At 51.9% G+C, this 21,899-nt stretch overlaps 1 protein-coding gene across 2 annotated transcripts in view; it reads right to left on the bottom strand.

The window, feature by feature from the left end:
* Nacc2 (NACC family member 2) overlaps nucleotides 1-21,899 on the bottom strand; it is a 67,898-nt gene that overhangs the window by 24,824 nt on the left and 21,175 nt on the right. The window contains exons 1-2 of one of the 2 annotated variants that reach the window (XM_048452713.3): nucleotides 8,783-8,924; nucleotides 6,559-7,499 (exon numbers count right to left, since the gene is read on the bottom strand). In XM_048452713.3, the coding sequence (XP_048308670.1) occupies nucleotides 6,559-7,438 (880 nt within the window). In that variant the 5' untranslated portion in view covers nucleotides 7,439-7,499; nucleotides 8,783-8,924. Of the gene's footprint in view, nucleotides 1-6,558; nucleotides 7,500-8,782; nucleotides 8,925-21,899 lie in introns of those variants that run through there. The other variant, XM_085681526.2, reaches the window with a different exon arrangement.

The raw sequence follows: 21,899 nt of genomic DNA, 5'->3' as shown, positions 1-21,899 counted from the left end.
CCAAGAGAGCTGGACCAGAAGGGATATCGGCCTGATCTCCACTGCGAGACTCCACTGCAGACGGGCTCCCAGGACTCCTGGTATCTATCGGCCTGGCCTCAGAGTAGTCTTTTATTCATACAAATGCCAAAAGTTACTAAACAGGGGAAGGATAAATCATAACCAGCCATGTAAGATAAAAATAACCTATTTCAAGACTCACTGCTCAGAGAACGGAAAGGCTGTGACCACAGTGGCACAAACGGGGAGAAACGCGGGGAGAAACGCGGGGAGAAGACGAGGAGGTGAGCTGTGCCGTGGGGGTGGGGAGGCAGTGTACAAGGCAAGACACAAATGCCAGCTCAGAGCTGCAGAAACAGCCAGAGCCAACAGCGGACAGGAAGGGGATGCCAGGGAATATTCCGGGAGGAGAAACAAGAGCAAACAGCAGCAGCATGGTGGCGGACTGAACCCAACACTTCCGACTTCCAAGGCAGGGTGTCAGACAGGATTAAACTAAAAACGTACACCCAGCCATCCACCATCGACGAGAAGTGTGCCTCCACTGGATGAGTTAAAAGAGGGAGAGGAGCCAACACTGCGCTATTAAGACAACTGGAGGCACAGGTGTGTCGCCCAGTGGTGGAGCACACGCTTAGTATGAGTGAGGCCTTGGGTGCCATCCCGAAGGGAAGAGGGAGGAGGAAGGAGAAATGAGGGAGGGGAAGGCTGCAGTGGATCTATTAACACCAAATTAGACTTTAGAGATGGATAAATTCCATGAAATACACAAAATTAGCATGACAGGAACAAGATGAAAGGGGAAATTTGAGTGATTCTATATCTAAAGTAATATTGGTAATTAAAGGAAATTGCAATTGGTAATACACTGGCAATTAAAATAAATTGGGAATTTAAAGCCTTCCCACAATTAAGAGCAACAAACGCCAGGCTCGAGCAGGCTCACCAGTGACACGATCCTATGCACACTTTGAGCAGGAAGTGCCAAACTTATATGCGCTCTCTCAAAAATAATAAGAAGAACAAAGGAGGGGGCTGGAGAGTAATCAGCAGTTAAAGAGTACTTATTGCTGGGGCTGGAGAGATGGCTCAGTGGTTAAGAGCACTAACAGCTCTTCCACAGGACCTAGGTTCGAGCCCTAGCACCCACACGGCAGCTCACAACTGTCTATAACTCCAAGATCTGACATCTTCACACAAACATACATGCAGCAAGACACTAACACAAATAAAACAAAAATAAATACACTATATTAAAAAAGAAAGAGTGCTATTGCTCTTTTAGAATACCCGAGTCTAGTTCCCAGCATCCACATCACTTATAGGACCACAGCTACCTGTAACTCCAGGGGATGAAACACTTCTGACCTCCAAAGGTCCTCTACACTCAAGTACACACACACACACACACACACCTAAAAATAAATTGTAGGGTGGTGGTGGCACACATTTTAATCCTAGCATTTGGGAGGCATAGACAGGTAGATCTCTGGGAGTTCAAGGCCCTCCTGGTCTACAAAGAGAGTTCCAGGACAGCCAGGGCTATTACATAGAGAAACCCTGTCTCAAAAAAGAAATAAAAATATAAATAAATAAAATCTTAGAAAAAAAAGTAGCTGGGTGTTAAGTGTGATCCATGCCCTTAATTCCAGCCCTTGAGAAGCAGGGGCAGGGGAGCTTTGTGATTTCAAGGCCAACCTGGTCTAGATAGGGAGTTCCAGGACAGTCAGAATACAAAACGGGATCCCATCTCAAAAAAATAAAAATAAAAATAATTAAAGAAATAAATTTAAGAATGACAATGGAGAAAAGCATAAAGCCAGCATTTCCCAGCTTCTGAATGAGGCCAGGTGACACATGGCTTAAACCAGCTCTTTCTGAGTACGAGGCCAGCTTGGACCAGGCAGGGCTATGAGACCCTGTCTCAGACAATCAAACAGACAAAGAGACAAAAGAAACACAGGTCTGTAGTTTTCAGGGACACATGAACTTTCTCTAGAAAAGCTAGCCAACCGAGCCTAGGACTGTGTAATCGTTACAATAAGGCGGTTAGCACCAAGAAGGCAAGGATGGGTCAGCATGAGGTCAGCATGGGAAGATACCCCAGTGGAGAAGGAGGCAAGCCTGCCTTGGGCGCCCTCAGCTAGCCCTGCTGGGGTAAAGGGGAAGATTTTTTTCCTCAAGACCTATACTCTCACCACCCAGTCTAGGGTGGAGACACAGAAGTGAAAAGATCGGTAAGGTTGGAAAAGAGGAAGTGAAATGCTGTCCCCCAAAAGAGCAAGCAAGGGTGTGTGACATTCCAGGGAACCTCTGGACTGCCTGGGGCTTGGAGCACAAGGTGGTAGGTGCAAGACCAACATACAAGACTGGCTTTGTGGGCTGGAGAGATGGCTCAGAGGGTAAGAGCATTGCCTGCTCTTCCAAAGGTCCTGAGTTCAATTCCCAGCAACCACATGGTGGCTCACAACCATCTGTAATGAGGTCTGGTGCCCTCTTCTGGCCTGCAGGCACACATGAAAGGAATGCTGCATACATAATAAATAAATGAATGAATGAATGTTTAAAAAAAGATTGGCTTTGTTTCTACAAAGACTGGCAGGGTAACTCACAAATCAGCGAATTAAACCCTTCCTTAGGTTGGTAGCCAAACACAGGAGAACACCAGCAAGTCTTCCTGCTCAAAGCTCATCACACAAACTCATTCTCAACCTTCAGGGAAAGCATGGTACATGGCATCATTAGGGTGGAATCTTAAATTGCAAGAAAAAAAAATGACGTAGCTATCTGTCCTTTCGTACTAATGGCTCTCGATATCAAACGCGGGAAGCTGGTCACTAAAGTCTTGACACTAGAATGCTGTGTGTCTGATGCCCAGACAACACCAATACTGGCAGAGTGCGGGGAAGTAAGATGACCGTTACATGGTTTCTCTGTAGTTTTGAAGCCTGTCCTGGAACTAGCTCTGGTAGAGATCCGCCTGCCTCTGCCTCCGGAGTGCTGGGACTAAGGGCGTGCTCTACTGCTGCCCAGCTGGTATGGAGTTTTCTAAAGAGATCCATGTTCTAAAATTGACTGCGGTGATGGCTGCACGATTGGGAATGACCCAAAACCACTGAGCTGCAATAATTTCAGGAGTGATGGCCACGGCCCACAGGCTCTAACTCAGCAAAACTGCTTGCTATGTGTATGAATGGCTGATGACCAGAAGCCACAGTGGGAGGAGTGACAGCGTGCAGGAGGCTTGGGGAGCAGAAGCGCCATGTTGCACAGAGGTTGGTCTGCCCACTCTGCCCTACAGACACCAATAAAGGCAAGGAGAGCAAAATAGTTTTGAATAGGAAACACAAAGGGCTTTGCTTCACACCCAATGTAGGGAACTTATTTAAAGCTAAGGTTACTCAGTCAGCGGGGAATTTGGCAGAAACAGAACTCCAGAACAAGCCTTCTCGAAGGTGTGAATTCAGTACAATTCCAAACATCCATATGGAAAAAACAAGCTCTCCACTTACCTCACATCTCACACAAAGGGGAACCAGAGAGGGGAATGTGAAGAGCACATGCATACCGGCTTAGGCAGACAGAATCTTAGTAAGCCAGACTCAGGCTTGCAATTCTAGCACATGAGTCAGGAGAATGGGCAGAAGCCAGTAGTAGGTGCCCTCAGCAGAAAGATGCAGGGCTTTGTCTCAGACTTCTAGAGAGCAGCAGCTGGTAGCAACACCTGAGCATTTTCCAGGGTACAGAGGAGTTGGCCTTGCCATCAGTGCCCTGAAGGGTTGGGGGAAGGCACAGCATGGGGAGCTCGGTGGCCTGGGTCAGGATTTCCCATGGGACAGGACAAGGAGGCCTGCTGGAGCCGGTCACTACCATGCTCTCTTAGTCTAACCTCCCTAACCTGCCCTATCATAAGAACCTCCTTAAGTTGGCATGACCTTGACCTGACCACAGCTCAGTACCTACTATGGTTCCCAGAAAGTGAAGTGGCAGCATGCCTGTTTCTACCACTATGGGAAGAGGGGCGGGGGCACAGATTTTACCCCAGAAGATGAACAGAAGGCCGTGTGAGTAAAACCTGAGCGCAACCAGGTCCCTTGGTCTCCCCAGATCAGATCCCACACTGCCCCGCTGGGTCTGCGGCTGTGACTAAGGCAGCCTCTCACTCTTGGCTCACTGTCTGCGTGTAGACAACATAACCCAGCCCGGAGCCCTGAGAGCTCAGATAAGCTTCCTGTGCTGGGGAAGGACAGGGTCGGGGTGAGGGAGGAGAAGGGAAGTGGCTTGGGCCGTGGCTCTGTCTGTATCCTTGGCTATGTGGGATGCAGGACTGGCACATCAGTCTCCTGCTGCACTGGAGGCAGACAACTGACAATCTCTCTAGCTTGGGGAGCATGGCTCCAAGAGTGTACAATTGTGTGTGCTTTACTCCTGGAGAGGAATTACCCGCAGCCCAAAGGGAGTGATATTGGACATCTTCGGCCTGTCCTCTCTTGGTCTTTCTCTATGACTACGTGTCTATCCCAAGTGCCCATTACCAGCACAGCAGGGCCCGGAGCAAGCTCCTCTGCCCGCTGCCCTGCTATGAAAGTCTAGGGCACTAGAAGGGTAACCCTCTGCAGGCTGAGATAAGTGGGGTGGGCAGGAAGCAGAGACGGGTTATCCTGCTGTGTAAACTGAGACAGTCAAGCCTGGGAGGGTGGAGCTCTGTCCTGCCACAGAGCTTCTCAGTGGCCTCCCTTCTAACAGCAATGCCTGACAACTAAGATCAGGAGTCAGAGGGAGGGGACAAAATGGCTCAAGGCACAGCAGGGCTGAGTTACGAGGGTGCCGCATTATTTAGGGAGGCGGAGGCGGTTAAGACAGGGTCTAAGGTATCCCAGGCTGGCCTCAAACTCCCTGTGTAGCCAATAACCTTGAAGTTCTGAACCTCTGCCTCCACCTCCTAGTGCTAGAATTACGGAGTCATCATGCTTGGTTTTAGAGGTGCTGTTTTGAGCGGTACAGCAAAGCACACTGCGAACGGTTCCTTAAAAAAAAAAAAAAAAGGGTGGTGAGGGGGGTCCTAGCAGCCATTACGCACAGGACAGAGTGGACAGCAGACTGTGGGTCCCTGCATAGCACTGGCCAGCCCCTCCCTTGGGAAACTGAACCCAAAAAGACTCTTTGTAGGAGCACCTGCGAAGAGTCCCGAGCACAGCAACTCAGACTTCGGCGTCTTGCCTGAGCAGGGAGCAACGGGTGACCAGCCCCCAGGTGGTGGGCACAAGTCTATCCCCAGACAAGGCCAGACCCAGGGAGCCTGCAGCTCCATGGTCAGTCAGGGCCAGGTCTTTCCTACCTGCTCATCCCATGGCTCGCTTCCCAAGCACGCCCAGTGTGGCAACGTCACTACCAATAACCTAGATTTTAACCAAGAAATCGCACACCCCCTTCTCTGCCCCACTTACAGGCCTGCCGAGGAGAAAGACGCAAGGAAACCTAGACTGTGCACAGGGGCCAACAGAGCACGGCTGGCCCCACAGCCTGTTTCCCAGTCCACCCCATCGCCACAAAATGGGTCAGGCAGGATTCCCTCCTGATATCCAAGCCCTACAGAACAGCCTTGGTGAGATCTCTGCCCACAGCCCCGAAAACTCAGAACTGTCTGTGAACCAAGAGAGCTGAAGTGTTCCACTCTGCAAAACCTTCCAAGGCCACTGTCCAACTGGCTCCTCAGAAAACCTGTTGAAGCAACAACTGTCTCTGCAGGCAAGGTTATGGAGTCTTGACTGGTCAAGCATCGAAGAGCAAGTTCTCAACACATGGGATACTGGATATATTTTGCTCTGGTCCCACTCTCCCAAAACTCCATAGCCAAAGCTACCCCAGGAGGCAGGTCTTGGGGGACAAGTGAGATCAGACCCTTTCCTGGCTCCATGGAATCCCAGCAAGCAGACCCCCTGCAGAGTTGTGTTCAGCCATCAGTGTGGTGTGGAAAAGAGACTATAGTAACAGCTCCTACACTACAGAAACCGCCAAGCCTTGGGGTCCGGAAACCAAAGGTTTTTGGTCCTTCCCTGGCCTCCTAACTGGTGGTCAGCAGGGGTGGAAGACCCCCACACACTGGTGGATTCCCTGGAGTGGGTCTGTCCACCCTGACCAGTACAGTGGCTAGCATGCATCTTGCTATCAGGAGAAAACCAGCTACAGTCCTCACCATGAAAAGGAAACAGAAGTTATCTATGCAGATCCAGCAAGGCCAAAGCCCAGTTCTGAAACACTAACACAAAAGTGCAAGACTCATTAAACCCGAAGGGGACTCCTGGGCCAGAGACCTTCAGCTCCGTCCCTTGTTCAAAATGCCAGGCAGAAACTCTCTGCACACTCACTATGCCACAACTCTGGCAGACTAGTGTCCATCACCTCCTGCAAAGGGTCCAAGCTCCTGCCTAAGGCTCCCAGCCCATAGCCCTCGCCTACACAGCACAGTGACCTTCTACACCAGGCTGCCATCATCATACAGGCCCACTATGCAACATACCCTCTGTAGGCTGTTTGCCAGGCCCTGCCATGTGTTACCTGCATAGTTTCCTGTGGCCTTAATGTACATCTGGCCGTACTGCTCCTCCACCATGGTATCATAGGCCTCGTCATCCTCCTCATCCTCCTCGTTGTGGTAGGAGGTGGGGCTGTCAGTGGTGGGTAGGCTGCTGGCCCCAGGACTGGTCCGCTCCCCCTGGGGATAGGGTACCTGCTGGATGTTGGGGATGAGAGTGGCCAGGCTTGGCACACCATAGTAGGAGACTCGAGGCAGCTTCAGAGGGGCTGTGCCAGGCGTCCCGGCAGCACCTGTAGCTACGGCCACACCATCTCGAGGGCCCGTCTCCAGTGGGCGCTTAGAAGCCAGGCCCGGGCCAGTGGCAGGTGGCATCTCCATGGCTTCATGCTTTACACGGGTCAGAAGCGGGATGGGCACGGAAGGGGATGCGACATAGGCAGCAGTGGCCGGTTGCAGCTGGTTGCAGGGACTCTGGGGCTCTGAGCTGGCATCCTCAATCATGGCGGTCTGCGAGTCACAGTGGGGTGAGCTCACCTTGAACATGAGGTCTGTGCCCCGCTCTACGATGTGCTGGATCTGCAGGAAGCCTGCTGTGTACATGACCACGAGCTGCTCACTGGCCGCCATGGTGAGCTTGCCCGTGTAGCAGAAGGACAGAATCTGCTGGAAGCAAGCAGGCGGCACAGTGCCCGGCAGCTCGAAAGCACTCTTGCTATTACCACTGAAGAGGTCTCGGAAATAGAGGCTGCTGGCGGCCAGGACTGCACGGTGGGCCTTGAAGGCCTGGCCCTTGACCACAATGGACACATCACAGTAGAGGCCCAGCAGGCGCTGCTCATTCAGACAGCCAAGCACTGTGTTCCCGAAGTTGGGGATCTCGATGTGCAGCATCTGAGACATGGCGGGTGCCGGGGTTGGGTGGGCTTCAGACTCAGCGTGGGGCAGACTGGATGAGGCACATCTGTGGGGGGAGGGGACACTATGGTCAATAAACTGCCAGAAGCCCCCATCCCATCTAGTAACCAGTTCCCAGCCTCTGACAAGGCAAAGGACAGTGCCCTGATCAGGCACTCTCCCTAGCTATAACCCCCCCGACACACACACACACACACACACACACACACACACACACACACACACCAAGGGCTTTGGGGTGAGCTGCTCAGAATTCTGATCCTGGCTTGGAAGCAGGACAGGCACCTCCGTCACCTACCCTATCCTCAGCACCCATGGACTGCTCCCAACAACTCTGAGGGGAGGGCTTCGTTCTCCCATCTCCGCATCTCCGCAGAGGACACCGGACAGAGGCCCGAAGCCTCCAGAGAAGAAGACAGGGAGTGAACTAGACAGACAAGTCACTGGCTGTGATGGGAGGGGTAAGAACAGGACAAAGCCCAAAATTGATCTCTAGAGGGAAAAAGTTCCCTGAGCCTATAAGCCCCTCATTGCACACTGCCTTCCTTGGGAAGAACGTCCCAGAGCAGAGAGGGCTTTAGTTTCAGGTTTGTTTTCTCTTTGCCGGCTGAGCAGCCTGCGGAGGGCACTCTGAGGAACTGCAGAGCAGCAGCCCTCCTCCCACATCCCTTGCTCAGCTTCAAGCTTCCTCTGACGGACAAGAAGGGAAAGGAGCATTAGGAAGGTGGACTAAGGCCGGGAGAACTCTGTGGGCTCCTTCCTCCACTCTTCCCTTGGGGACAGACCTCTTTAACTGCTGGGTGGAAGAGCTATGGGTGCACCTTGGGCTTCCTGGCGGCTCCCGGCTCCCCAAACCCGGACCCAGGTCCTGAGCGCCCTCAGGGATGCAAAAGGAGTTGGCGCTTGTCGCAGAGCTGCCTCGCGCCTGTGCGCCCTCCCTCCGCCCCACTTCCAAAACTGGCCAATCCCTGCTGGCTTGGTCCCAGCCCAGGTAACTAGAAGGGTCTCAGGACTAAACCCGCCAGGGGGCAGGGGTGGGGGCAGGCTGCCACTGTTTATCAGCACAGGACACTGCCGATGGCGGGTGGGGGTGGCCGGAGAAGGCGCAGGCCCTGGCCCAACTCTGCAGAGCCGCACAAAGGGCCGCTGTGTCCCACGGAGGAAAGTGCGGGCGGCCGCAGAGGCGCCGGGTGGCTGAAGAGGAGGGCGGAGCCACCCTGCGCCAGGAGTTGGGCAGGTGGGCGCAGCGCCGGGGCGTCCCGCAGTGCCCCCGCTGCGGAGAAGTTGCTGAGCTGGCCCGCAGGCATCAGCCGGAGAGGAAAGACCTACCTTTAGCGGCTGTGGCCGGCAGCAGACACTGCCCGCTCAGCCTGGCAGCAGGCTCCCGCACGCCGGCCCGCCAGCTGCTCGGGGAATGCAGCAAGGAACCCTGAGGTGGGGAGGGTGTGAGGAGCCCTGCAGGAGGGGTGGGGGGTGGCAGAGAGCTGGGCGCTGGGCTCGGCGGCCGCAGCTCAGCTGCACCCAGGCCGGCTCTCCCGGGCAGCGCACAGCATCTCAATGAAGCAGCCGGATGCAGACGAACATCCAGGCAGCTCTCGGGAATGAATAGCCGCCTTTGATTTGGGAGCTGAAGTAAATGCCAGCTCCCAGCCCCAGCTTTAAAAACAGTGGCGCGTTGGTGCCAGAGGAATGCACGGCTCCGGGTGTTGGTGCAAGACAGACTTTTGATGACTCACTGCAATGCAAACAAAGATGGCAGAAATACTGTACTGTACGTGGAGAAATGCTTCGTGGTGCCACGGCAACTGAGACAGCTTGGAAATTTATAGTGCAGTTTTGCATATGAATTACCCAGTAAACTGCCTCTCTGCCATCCTGTACAGACCCAGTGTCAAAGCATTTAAACTATTCCAAACAGTCTGCAGAGCTGGCAGTGCATCTAGCTTAACTCTTCCTGGGTAGCGAGAAGCTGGGCAGAAGGCAGGGCAGGGTGGGCTAGGGAGTGAGGAAGGATGGATGGCAGAACCAACGTGGGGAAGGGGTTCAAGCTCAGCCAGGAGAGGGGGAAGCAGGAAAGAGGATGCCAGAGGGGTCCTAAAAAGGCACAGACTGGGAAGGGTCAGGACCCTGGAGCTACCTCCCCCACTTCTCCTCAGGGCCTCAGAGCCATGCACCTGGGTACCCTGATGGGCCACAGTAGGCCCTGTGGGTCCAGAACTTCGCCCGCAGCCCACCCCCATCTTCTTATCCCTGAGTGATTCTTTAAGAAAGGAACAACTCTGTGGCCAGGCAGACCCCTGCAGAGCTGAAGCCTGTCTGCTCTTTGGTCTCCCTGAAACACATCTTGGAAATGAAGACCAGCTATGCAGCCTGTCTAAGGTGTCTCTCTGCCCTTTCTGAGGTCTTTTTCTGGGAAGGCGCAGCCAGGCTCTGCTTGTGCAAAGGGTAGGCACCTCCTAGAGGCTTACACTGTTTGCTTAACTGCAAGGACCTTCGGGAGAGCTACATCGGTAGCCTACATCAATTTCCCCCACCTGTCACTAATGTGCTTCCAGAAGAAAAAAAAAATATTCCACCTGCAAAGCTGGACAGGGTCAAGGTAGCAATGGTGATGTCTACTGAGCAATGCCGTCAAGGTGACACAGGCTGGAAGGAGGTGGCAACATTAACGGTCCCTCATTCCCGGTGTACCCTCCAAGGCACCAAGAGAACAAAAAAAAAAGAGCCATCTGGCACCTCCCTATATACACACTGTGGGCTCCAGACAAAAAGCCGCTGAACAGAGATGGGAGGAAATCCAGGTGTGGAAGCTGCTCAGCCTGCAAAGCCCTCCAAGCCTTTCTCCAAATCTTCTTTGCCTCCTAAAGGAAGGTAATGAGGACCCTCGGGATGGCCGTGAGGCTCACTGGGACTTGGAAGCTATTAACTAGTGTTCAGGCCGGCTGAAGGGCTGTTTCAAGGCCAGGAGATCCAGGGTTTTACGGGGTCACCTCTGGGCCATACCCTACCCAGAACAGACCCTCCACTTTCCTACTTAAGAAACCTAACAGGCCTCATAAGTCCGTCCTGGACAGAACTAGGCGTGCTCAGGGCTGTATGGGCCACTGGCTGGCTGCTGGGCCTGACTACAGGGATTGTGCTACTCAGGGACATAGCACAGAAGACAAAAGGGCTTCAGCACCCACCACAGGCAACCCCAACCAACCAGAGGCTCTCCTGAAACCTGGCCAGGGGGACAGAAGCCAGCAAAGCTGCGTATTACCCAGCTCCAGTAGGGTCCCGATACCCAGGGCTAAGCTGATCAGTAACCAGGGACAAAGAATCAGAGGACAGAGTAAAGCTCCTGGGATCAGCCCCTTCCAAAAGAATGGGCCCTGCCTGGCTTGTGGGCCAAGTTGAAATTCTATGTCCTGCCAGAATCAGCCATTTCCTATGACCTGCAGTCTCAGGTGTCAGCTATGCACTGGGGGTCAGGGTGGACCCCTCTGCAAAGCCCGCAGCGTGGGCCTGCTACTATGTAGACTGACGATGTCTACGATTCGCTTTGACCTGAGCAGGTGGGACATTTGTGTCCATACCTCAGGGGCTGGTGCCCAGGACCTGGGCCAGTCCAGCTCACGCAGAAAGGGGGCCATTATTCTCCCAGAAGGTCCCCTGGGACTGAGGACAACTGGCTCATTTGCTACCTTGTCCTCAGACCACCTGTGCTGGCAAGGCTGACGCCTGCACCCAGCCTGCGAGAACCAGACCGGGGCTGGTTTTAGGTTGCTTTCTTAGAAGCCTTGGCTGGGGCGAAAACAAAGCTGAACTTTAGGAGAAAAGAATCAAATAAAGGCTTGGCTTCCACTCCAGAACCGTGAAAGTAAGACTAGCCAGGGCTGACCCTAGGCTGAAGCTAGAGGATGAGGGAGCTTTGCACCTAAGTGGGCCAAAGGGCGGCTTGGAGGGAAGGCCAGAGCCTGACTCCAGCACCAAGGCCTCCTCTCTCTACACTCACACTATATAGTGGTGTCCAGCTGTGCTCTGCAACCTCTGGGCCTTCTGGAACTCAGTTTCCCTGTCTCCCTCCTTGACCAGCAGGGCTCCTCTCTCACGGTGAGCTCTGCTATATTTGTTTGCTTATGGAAATTTCTAGAGTCAAGCAGTAAATTGGCAGTCTTTGCCTTTGCTTACCCCATCCATCCTCACATCCATCCTGCACTGAGAAATGATCAGGATGGACCCCACTTTGGGAAACCCAGGAAAACATCCCAAAGCCAAGCACAATCCCTACTGCTAGTCTCACCTTTGGTACCTAGCCCCACACAGCAGAGGCTCCTGGGAGTTCCCAGAAATCTCCAGAATAGGAGATGGGTGAGGTCTTTGTAGATAATTCCCCAAGGGAGGCTAGGGTCCTAACAGTCCCTTGAAAGCACCAAAACCAACAGGTCGATATGGAAAGCAAACTGATGAGCGGGGTATTAGGGACAGAGGTGAAGGTTCTAGAACTACATCCAGATACACTTGCACACAGGGGCCAGGCAGTGTATCGCCAGAGTTCAGCTCCCAAGCAGAGGAGATTCATCCATGTCCAAGGAAAGATTCCAATGGGAACACGGATTTCATCAACGCAGCACTCCAGGTATACCCAGGTCTTAGAACGACGCCTCTGGGGAGCAAAGGCACAAAACATCTGGCAGGCACAAAAACCACTCCAAGGGTATCTCCAGGGACGGGACAAGCTCACCAATAAGCACCGGCCAACCGGCCAAATCAGTGTCAGCTCCAGGGTCTGGAGGTCCTGTCTAGAATCTGGCAGAAACTCCTCCATCCTACCAAGGACTCTAGGAACTTGCTAGACAGTGGCACAGCACTGGGGAAGATGGTGCTTGGTGCGTCTGCATGATGACTACCAGCAAGGGAAGGAGGGAGAGAGAAATTAAATTATTTTGCAGGATTTAATTTTGTCAATTTAATAAGAAGTTCTGGACCTCAACAAACACACAGGTACCACCACACAGTTGCCAAGGAAGGAAGAAGGTATCACAAGGAAACCCTACCCAGGCAGGCTTGCCATCCCAGTCGGGCCAGAAACACCAGAAGGTTTGTGCAAGGCATCAACCCCAGGAGGGACTGCAGATGGAGGCTACCAGAGGACACAGATAGGCAGGAGCATGTGGGGTTCCAGGAACACAGCCTGGCACGAGCTCAGGGAAGACAGCAGAAAAACCCCTTTCTGTGGCAGTGTAGGCTAGGGAAGGGAGTCTGCTTCTTTCCCAACAGCTGACTAGGCATGCCATCACAGGGGAATATTGAGGGGGGGGGGCACCAGAGCGCTGGGTTAACCCTCCCAGGATCCTGGCTGCTGGCTTGGGAGTATTCAGGTCTCCAAGAGCTGGGTGAGGCACCAGGTTGGCCCTGAGGTTTGCATTAAACTTTTAAAATGCCATCAGGCAGAGCTGGGCTGCCCTAGGCCTTGCTGCTAATGGAAATCTTCAGCATCTCACACAAGGCAAGTAGAAGCAAGGGCTGCAGAACGTGGTCTTGGCTGCCAACGCCCCTTCCCACGGTGATCAAGCTAACTGCATATGCTGCTTGCTTGCCCATCTGAACCCCCTTCTAGATGATCCAAGGGAGAAGACTGGGATCATAGACCAGGGAGCCGCAGGCCCAGAGCCTGAGTCCTGGACACCTGATTATCAAAGTCCCTGCCTTCCTACTTTTGATATCCAGGGTCATAGGAGTCTTTGGTCATCAAATGACAAGAGCAAGGAGGTGAGGTCTGGTCCTGCTCAACTGACCGGATTCTGGGTACCAGAGCGACCACTGCATAAGGGCATAAGGGCCCCAGGGTTCTGTCACAAGAGGAGAATATATATCTCAGCCTCCATACTTGGGGAAAGAGAAAAGGCACAGGGATCTCCCCAGCTCTAGGTCACAGAAGAGGAGGCAGTTCCAACATATGATAGGTCCCCTTGGAGAAACAGGGAGGAACCACAGAAACCCCTTAGTGAGGCTCTTTCCTTCATGAGCAGCCTCCACCCCAGACCACAGGCCTGGGCCATAAAAGCCTGTTTTATCTGCACAACCCAATGTGTGCCTGGAAGCTTTTTTCTTTTCTCTCTCTCTCTCTCTCCCAGAAGGAAAAGGGAAGCAAGCCAATTCAAAAGTTGGTTTGTCAATCTTCTCCCCCTTGCTACTCTTTGCCAGTCCTTAGGGAGGAAAAAAAACCAATGTGTGTGTGTGTGTGTGTGTGTGTGTGTGTGTGTGTGTGTGTGTAAGAGAGAGAGAGACTGGGGGGGGGGGTTGAGCTGCAACCACCCAGCATAAGCTGTCCATGGAGCATAACCACCCACATCCAAGGATCACTACTCCTAACGATGGTCAGTCTTGCGTCTGACAGCACTGGGCCTTATGGCCCAGTAGAACTTTACATGCGCTGGGACAGCACAAGCAGGCAACACCTTCTAATGTCCACAGCTCCATCTAAGGCATAGTCACCTGTCTCCGTCAGTCTGTGTCCTTCTAAGTCAGCGGCCCTCAACCTGTAGGTTGCAACCAAGGGGCTGCATGTCAGATATCCCGCGCATATCAGATATTTCCCCCACAATTTATAACAGTAGCAGAATTACAGATATGAATTAGCAAATGTGATCATTTGAAGGTTAGGAGTCACCACGACACGAGGGACTGTATTAAAGGGTTGTGGCATTAGGAAGGTAGAGGGAGCACTGATCTAAGCGCTGGGGCTTTTACTTGAAAGCGGCTGGAGTAAGCGAAATAATGCATGTCTTGCAGAATAGGTAAATCACTAGGAGATGGGGGTGCAGTGCACCAGGAATGCCCCCACACAAGCCCAACACCCTCCCCTCTTGTATCTGACCCCTGGCTTCCCAGCCCTGCAGACCAACCGCAAAATTCTCCTGAGCCACAGGCTGGTTCCAGAAGGTTTCCAAAGAATTAAGCAGTGTTTTGAGAAGAGCCGACAATCTTCCCTACTCGTATTTGTAATTTAAATAACGTAAGCTTGAAGAGTGTCTCCCTCGGGCACAGTTTAATAACTTAAAAAGCCAGTGCCAGCTCAGCATGCACCTGCCCCCTTGGCCCTCCCTGAGAAGCAGACTCCCTGTTCCTGGTCCCACCAGGGGTACTCCACAGCCGACAGCAGGGGCAGCCGTCTCTGCCCGCCCCTTTCACTAGTGGGCCTGCCAGAGGTCCCACAGCAGCCTGTGACCTTGACCCTTCCCACCAAGGCATTGGGGAGGGTCACCTGGATCTCAGGAGCTGGGCAGGGGTGGCATAGGCGCCTGCTGGGCTGTGGGTCACCCAATCAGTACAGACAGCCACTTCCCAGCACACCCCATTTTTAATATTCATAGATCTCCTCATCTGCATATCATGCCATAAATAGTCAGAGGCGAGGTAAGACACAAAGATCCCCTGCATTTCTAATTATGCTTAAAAAGCTAATGTAAATCAGAGACACACAGAACACTAAATCAGCTGGGAGGACACAGCCCAGAAGCCCCCAGCTCCACCAAGCCCAAGGTAGCTGCTAGTGACAGAGGCCCAAAGGACCCAAGAATGACCTTGGGGGAGTCAGTCACACCATGGCGTGTCCCCAAAATAGGACCACGGGCATCCTTCCATTTCCTCACCTACCTGGCCCAACACAGTCTCGAACCACAACAGACGCCCAGCCCTCACTCTCATTGAAAACAGCAGACGCTGGACCGAAGAAAAGCTCTTGGGGCTGCCATGGGCCCCGAACACCACACACCTGGCTGCACACACCTGTCAGAGCTTCCAACAGCCTTGTCTGGGAGTTGATCTTGAGAGAATCAGATGCTTCCCTTCTTGGGGCCATTCCTGACTGAAGGGCCAGGAAACTTGACGGTAGTGCTAAGCAGAGTACTAATCCAATGAAGAGACCACACCCCCAAATGACAGCACGGTCCCTTGAAAGTTCCAGCCCTGCTCAGGCAGATGAGGTACAACTCCCCCACCTTTAGGGAGAAGAGCATGGAGACCCACAGGAGAAAAAGTTCTGGGCCAGAGGTGGGGGCAGAAGCCAGTTAGTGAGGGCCAACCCAGGATCCCATACTACCACATAGGGCACTAACCTGAGGGTGGCATTTAAACAGATCCCAGAATCTCAGGGCAGTGGTATTGCTGGAACCCCATCAAGGGTACCCCAACGGACATCAGAAAAGGGACAGATCGTAGTACTTAGCGATTCCCAGGATGATCAGGAGGGACCAAGGCCCCAAGGGCCAACTCCTTGTGCTGAGAACAGAAGACATACTGAGGGCACTTCTGGCCACCAGCGCTGAGTGAGAGAGAGGCCAGGGGATGGATGAGGAGCAACAGCCGCTCTTAGTCCAAGACACCAGTCCCGGCAGGCAGTCTCAGGAAGGACATGCCACGTCTGTGCCGTCGAGAACTAGGGAAGGGGGCCCTGTACGAAAGCTTTGTATCAGCTTTGTATCGCAACAAAACTAAGCGTAGACAGCGACCTGCAGGTATCACGCTTGGGAGCCAGACCCAAGCACACAGTTCAAGTGCTCCCTGACCTTACTTGTCATTTGGGTGTAGCTTAGAGGTTTGCTGGAACCGGGTAGACACCGAATAAGAAACATCTGTCTTTCAGCAAAGCACCAAGGGTCAGCAGTCCCAGCCACCAACCCAATCAGAAGGAAATGGTTCTCAGCCAGGAAGGCGAGCCTCTGTGCAGGAGGTCCAGGGCGTGCAAGAGAGACAAAGAGAGAGAGAGAGAGAGACAGAGAGAGAGAGAGAGACAAAGAGAGAGAGAGAGAGAGACAGAGAGAGAGACAGAGAGGAGAGAGAGGAGAGAGAGAGACAAAGAGGAGAGAGAGAGAGAGAGAGAGAGAGAGAGAGAGAGAGAGAGAGAGAGAGAATGTTTTACACTTCCCCAGCTTGACTTAGGGCCCTCAGTCAAGAATCAACCTGACTTCCTACCCAGGACTGGGATGCTGACCTGTACTGGAAAGGCCAACTTGGAGGACCTGTGGGAGGCACAGACCCAAAGACACAAGAGTTACCCTGCTCACTGTTGGTGAAGCGACTGCCGCCCGCATCTGCCCTGGCAGTAGGCCCAGAACTATTTTTAAGCCCATTTACTAGAAATCCCACAAATTAAAGGAAATATGGATAATGCAGCAGGAATCCTGGGGGGCAAATTAAGGCTGCACAGAGCCTGCTCGTGTTCCACAGCGGAGTCTTAACTGGGAAACTCGCCTGCTGAACTTGTGCGTAGCACCCACTGAGTTCCGTAAGGAGGGCTGGGGACTTGCACTGGGCCCAGGGACTAGAAAACATCCAATGCCCAGGCTGTTATACATCAGGCCATAAAAGGTAATTGCTGATAGGAAAAACCTAAGCGCCTAGCTCACTGGAGTCCTCAGGCGGGGGATTCCAACAGCTAACAGCAGCACCAGCTGCAGCCGCTCTTTCCAGAAAGTGAGGTGTCTCTCTCGGCCCCAAGACTCACCACCTGTCCACCCCTGCGCTAATGAGGTTCAGGAAACGCCCCTCCACCCCACCCCCGCCACATTCTACTCCAGCAAACAACGACCAAAGCCCTTGGGAAAGGCTGTGATGAGGCCCTCACTGGCCAATTCATGTGGCTCTCACAAGCCGCAGGATCGAGCTGACACCTCCAGATTGTACAGAAACTGGGGTACCGAGCCTGAGTGAGTGGGAGCTGACACTGGGAACAGCACAGGCTACTGGGACAAGCATCTGTTGGGTTGTGAATAGACCTGGGCGATGTGGTCCCAAGCTGGGTGTGGTGGTGTGCGCCTTTAATCCCAGCACTCGGGGAACAGAAGCCCGTGGATCTTTGTGAGTTTGAGGCCAGCCTGGTCTACCACAGTGAGTTCCAGGACAGCTTGGGTTATGTACCAAAAAAAAAAACAAAGCAAGAATTAGGTTCAAGTCTGACAGCCTCCAGAGACAGAGGACTCTGTTACCACGATGGATGCCTGCCAAGGACCCCGTTCTGTCACCAAATGTCCAGCCCTAAAAGTTCAAATTAGGGCAAGACAGAACAACACTGGCATTATACCCTTTACCTACATAAGAGGTAAGGCTAGACAGTCCTTCTCACTGTGGCCATAAGGGGTAGTTTCTGGCTGGAGGCAGAGCCAAGCACACATTCTCCCCGACAGGAAACGGGGAGGAAGGGACAGGTCTGAGCGTTGACAGGAGCAACCACACCACACCTGTACCCTGGGTCCAGGCAGTCTCCTCTGATAAGATGGTTCTGCTGGGCTTAGGACAAGCAAAAATGCAACAATGGAACCCGAACCATGTAACATCAATCCCAGGTGCTAAGAGACTAAAAAAAAAAAGCTATCTAAAACATCGGGGCCAAGTAGGCCCCGCAAACCCATAACCTCAGGAAGATTTCCCTGGTCCAGGGAAAGTCTCTCCGCCTTGCTGTTTACCTGTACAGCTGTTTCCAGAATGCCTTCCTTGGGGAAACATAACCACCTACTTCCCTCATAAAGCCCCAAGTTCCATTGCTGAATCTGCAGCTATCCCAGATCCTAACTTCAAATCCTGACTTTCTCCTTTTGTCTCACTTTTTCAGGCAGCTGCCAACAGTAAACCTTGCCTGCCTCTGTTGTTTTTCTCTCAAATAAAATTTTCCCTTAGTCCATTTTAACACTTTTTTTGTTTGGGTTTGTGTATGTGTTTTGCTTGTTTTTGTAGACAGGGTTTCTCTGTGGAGCCCTGGCTGTCCCGGAACTTGCTCGGTAGACCAGGCTGGCCTCAAATTCAGAGATCCGCCTACCTCTGCCTCCCACATTCTGGGATTAAAGCTGTAGCTGCCACCAGTGCTCAGCTTTTAAAATTTAAAATTCTTTTACTACCAAGACTAAGAACTTCAAAAGGGAACAAGGCATGGTGCTGCAAACCTTTAATCGGCAGGTGGGTCAGAATTTAAGGTCATCTTGAGTTACAAAGGCAGGTGTGGACCGCAGGAGACTGCCTCAAAACAAGACAGAGCTGGGCCCTCACGAGCTCACAGAGGGAGCAAACTGTTTTTAAAACCATCTTATGCCTGGGCGTGGTAGTACACGCCTTCAACCCCAGCACAAGGAAAGCAGAGGTGAGTCTGGAGGTCAGCCTGGTCAAAACAGTGAGTTCCAGGACAGTCAGAGCTGTTGATACTCTATCTCAAAACAAACAACACATTCTGCTACTCTAAGCTACAGTAATTTAGGTTGTGTGGTACTGTTAAAAAACAGGTGTAGATTAATGGACTAATCTACATAGTCATAATAGTCATATGTGCATGGCCGCTGATTTAATAAAGATGTTAAGACCTTTCAAAGGAGAAAAGAACTTTCTCCTCATCCTTCAGCTCTGGAACACGGGGTGAGCACACACGTGAGGATGCAGGCAGCCTGCTATCTCACACGACAGACAACCATGAACTCAAAGCATCAAATATCTAAGCAAGGGCTGGGGAGATGGCTCAGTGGCTAAGGTGCTTGCTGGACAGGCATGAGGACCTGTGTGGATCATAAGCCAGGTCACTGTAGCATGTGCCTGTAACCTAGCACTGGGAGGCACAGAGACAAGTGGATCCCAGGGGCTTTCTGGCCAGCCGGTATAGCCAAGTCAGATCCCTAGGGTCAATGAGAGACACTGTCTCAAAAAACATGATAAGAGTGCCTGGGGGAGACACGAGATATAGACCTGTAGCCACCACATACACATACCTGTATACACGCATGTGGACACACTACCTACCTACCCACCGCCAACCACACAGAGAGAAATCTATTAAGGAATACCTGCTAGTCATATTTATGACGTGGCTTATACCTAGAATATACATAAAACAGGAAAGCATCTAAAGAGACTTCCCGCCAAAGAATAGGCACATATGTCCAGTATGCACACAAAACTCAGTATCATTAGCTAGCAAGGACACTGAAGGGAAAACCACAATGAGGAGCTGCAGAGGTAGATTGGGGAGGGGCAGAAACGTGGGTTTAACCTGTAACCAGCTTCCATTCCCAGCACCAAAAACAAAAGAGAAAGACGCAGGGGATAGCCCGTGGTGGGGACATGGTGGGATGTGAAATGCTGCCACCGCTTTGGAAAGTAAGCTGCAAACTCTTCCAAAAGTTAAACTGTATTTCTGCATGACCTAGAAATTCCACTTCTAGGAGTGTTTGCAAGAGAAAACTCATTATCTACACAAAAGTCTGCAAAGCAGACTCCTAGAAGCATTGGTTACAACAATCAAGAGGTGGAAATAGCCCAAGTATCTATCAACCAAAGAAAGATAAATGAAATTTGGAAAATCAGATGGTAGAATACGATTCACAACGAAAGGTAAAACATCTAATAAAATGCCACAGAGGACTCCTAAATGTCAGTGAGAAGCCGGGTGGTGGTAGCGCACACCTTTAATCCCAGCACTCGGGAGGTAGAGGCAGGCGAGTTCCAGGACAGGCTCCAAAGCTACAGAAATCCTGTCTAAAAAAAAACAAAAAGTCAGTGAAAAAAGCCAGTCACTCAAGGCCACACTGTGGTGTCTAGAAGAGGTAACTGATAGACCGGAGAGATTAGAGGTTGCCCAGGGCTGGGGCTGGGGCAAACATACTAAGAGTTTGGTTGTTTCGGTTTTTCCAGGCAGGGTTTCTCTGTGTAACAGCTTTAGCTGTCCTGGAACTTGCTCTGTAAATCAGGCTGGCCTCGAACTCACAGAGATTCCCCTGCTTCTGACTCCTAAGCAGTGTTCGCCACCAACGCTCCACCTAGTTGTTTGTTTTTGAGTAATAAAAATGTTCTGAATTGATTTCCAGGAAGGTTACACAACTCTGATCATACTGTTACCTGGATCATAAATTATGACCATATGGGAAGACTCTGCAGTACATAAATAAAGATGTTTCGAAAAGGAAAAACGCAGAGGGTGGTGGCGCGCGAATGTAGTCCGGTGCCCGGGAGCAGAGGCAAGCAGATCGATGAATCTGAGGCTGGCCTGCTCTACTGAGCAAGCTCCAGACCAGCCCGGGCTACACAGTGAAACTCTGGGGGGAGTGGGAGAGCAAAGGAGATACTAAGAAGTTGAGGTGTGAAGACCATACGTTCAAGGCAAGCCTCAGTTACACTGTGAGTTCAAGCCTCAGTTACACGGTGAGTTCAAGGCTAACTCGGCTGCAAAGCAAGCTCCTGGGCTGTTAAGATTGCTAAGTGAGTAAAGGTGTTTTCCACCAAGCCTGGTGACCTGTGTTTCATCCTTGAGACCCAAACAGTAGGAGAAACCGGCTCCCACGAGTTGTCCTCTAACCTCCGTAAGAGTACTGTGGCATGTATACCCTCAACCCCCACAAACACACAAATAAATAAATGCAACTAACTAATAAAAAAATGTATGATCCAGATCTACACCACATATATGAAATCCTCAAATATGGTGCTAAAGAGCATGTATTCTCTTGAAGAGGCCCTGAGTCGGGTTCCTAGCACCACATGGAGTAGCTCAGTTGCTTGTAACTTCAGCTCCATGGGATGGATGCCCCTGGCCTCCGTGGCACCTCACACACAGGCATTCACATACATAATTAAATTTTTTTTTAAATCTTCAAATATAATAGTATAGGCAGGCTAAAAAGAAATGGATAGGAAAAATATAAATCGTACGAACACAATCAAAAGAAGGCAGGGGCTACTTCAAAATTAAAACAAACTAAGTAAGAGATGGGAGAAGGAGGGGGGTCTGCCTACAAAGAACACTCAGCTACACTCTACGTGGACACCAGACACCTTCGTACTTCTAAGCACGAAGCAGAAAGTAGCAGAGCCAGAGGCCTCCAGGAGTCCTCTGACCACCAATGACAACGACTGAACAGAAAATCAGCAACACCACCGAGAACTAAACACTGTTAACTATCAGGATCTAACCAATATTTGTGGACCACCCCGCCCAGCAGCAGTTTTGGGACTTAACTGTCCCAAGAGCCTTTGGAGTACTCCACAGAATAGAGAACATCTCCATTCCCCACCCACCCACCCACCCCACCCACCCCACCCACCCCACCCACCCCACCCCGCAAAAAAAAAAAAACTTAAGACTTGAACTTGAGCTGGGGCTGTGGTGTAGTGGCAGAGCCTTACACAGTGTTACAAGACCCTGGGTTCAGTGGAAGCATAGTGGCTTAACCGTGGAATTCCAGCACTTGGGTAGCAGGTAGTAGCAGGAATGTCAAGAGCTCAAGGTCAAATCAGGACACGTAGCAAGTTTGAGACCAGCCTGGTTACAAAAAAATTCTGTCTCAAGGCAGGTGGTGATAGGGTGGTGATAGTGCACACCTTTAATCCCAGCACTCAGAAAGCAGAGGCGGGCGGATCTCTGTGACTTCCAGGCCACCGTGGTCTATGAATCAAGTCTCAGGACAACCAGTATTGTACAAAGAGAAAC

Source organism: Myodes glareolus, chromosome 21, assembly GCF_982192425.1.
Source record: "Myodes glareolus chromosome 21, mMyoGla1.1, whole genome shotgun sequence".
Lineage (NCBI taxonomy): Eukaryota > Metazoa > Chordata > Mammalia > Rodentia > Cricetidae > Myodes > Myodes glareolus.
Note: the sequence above shows the minus strand (reverse complement) of the source record. Positions and strands in the feature narration are given on the sequence as shown.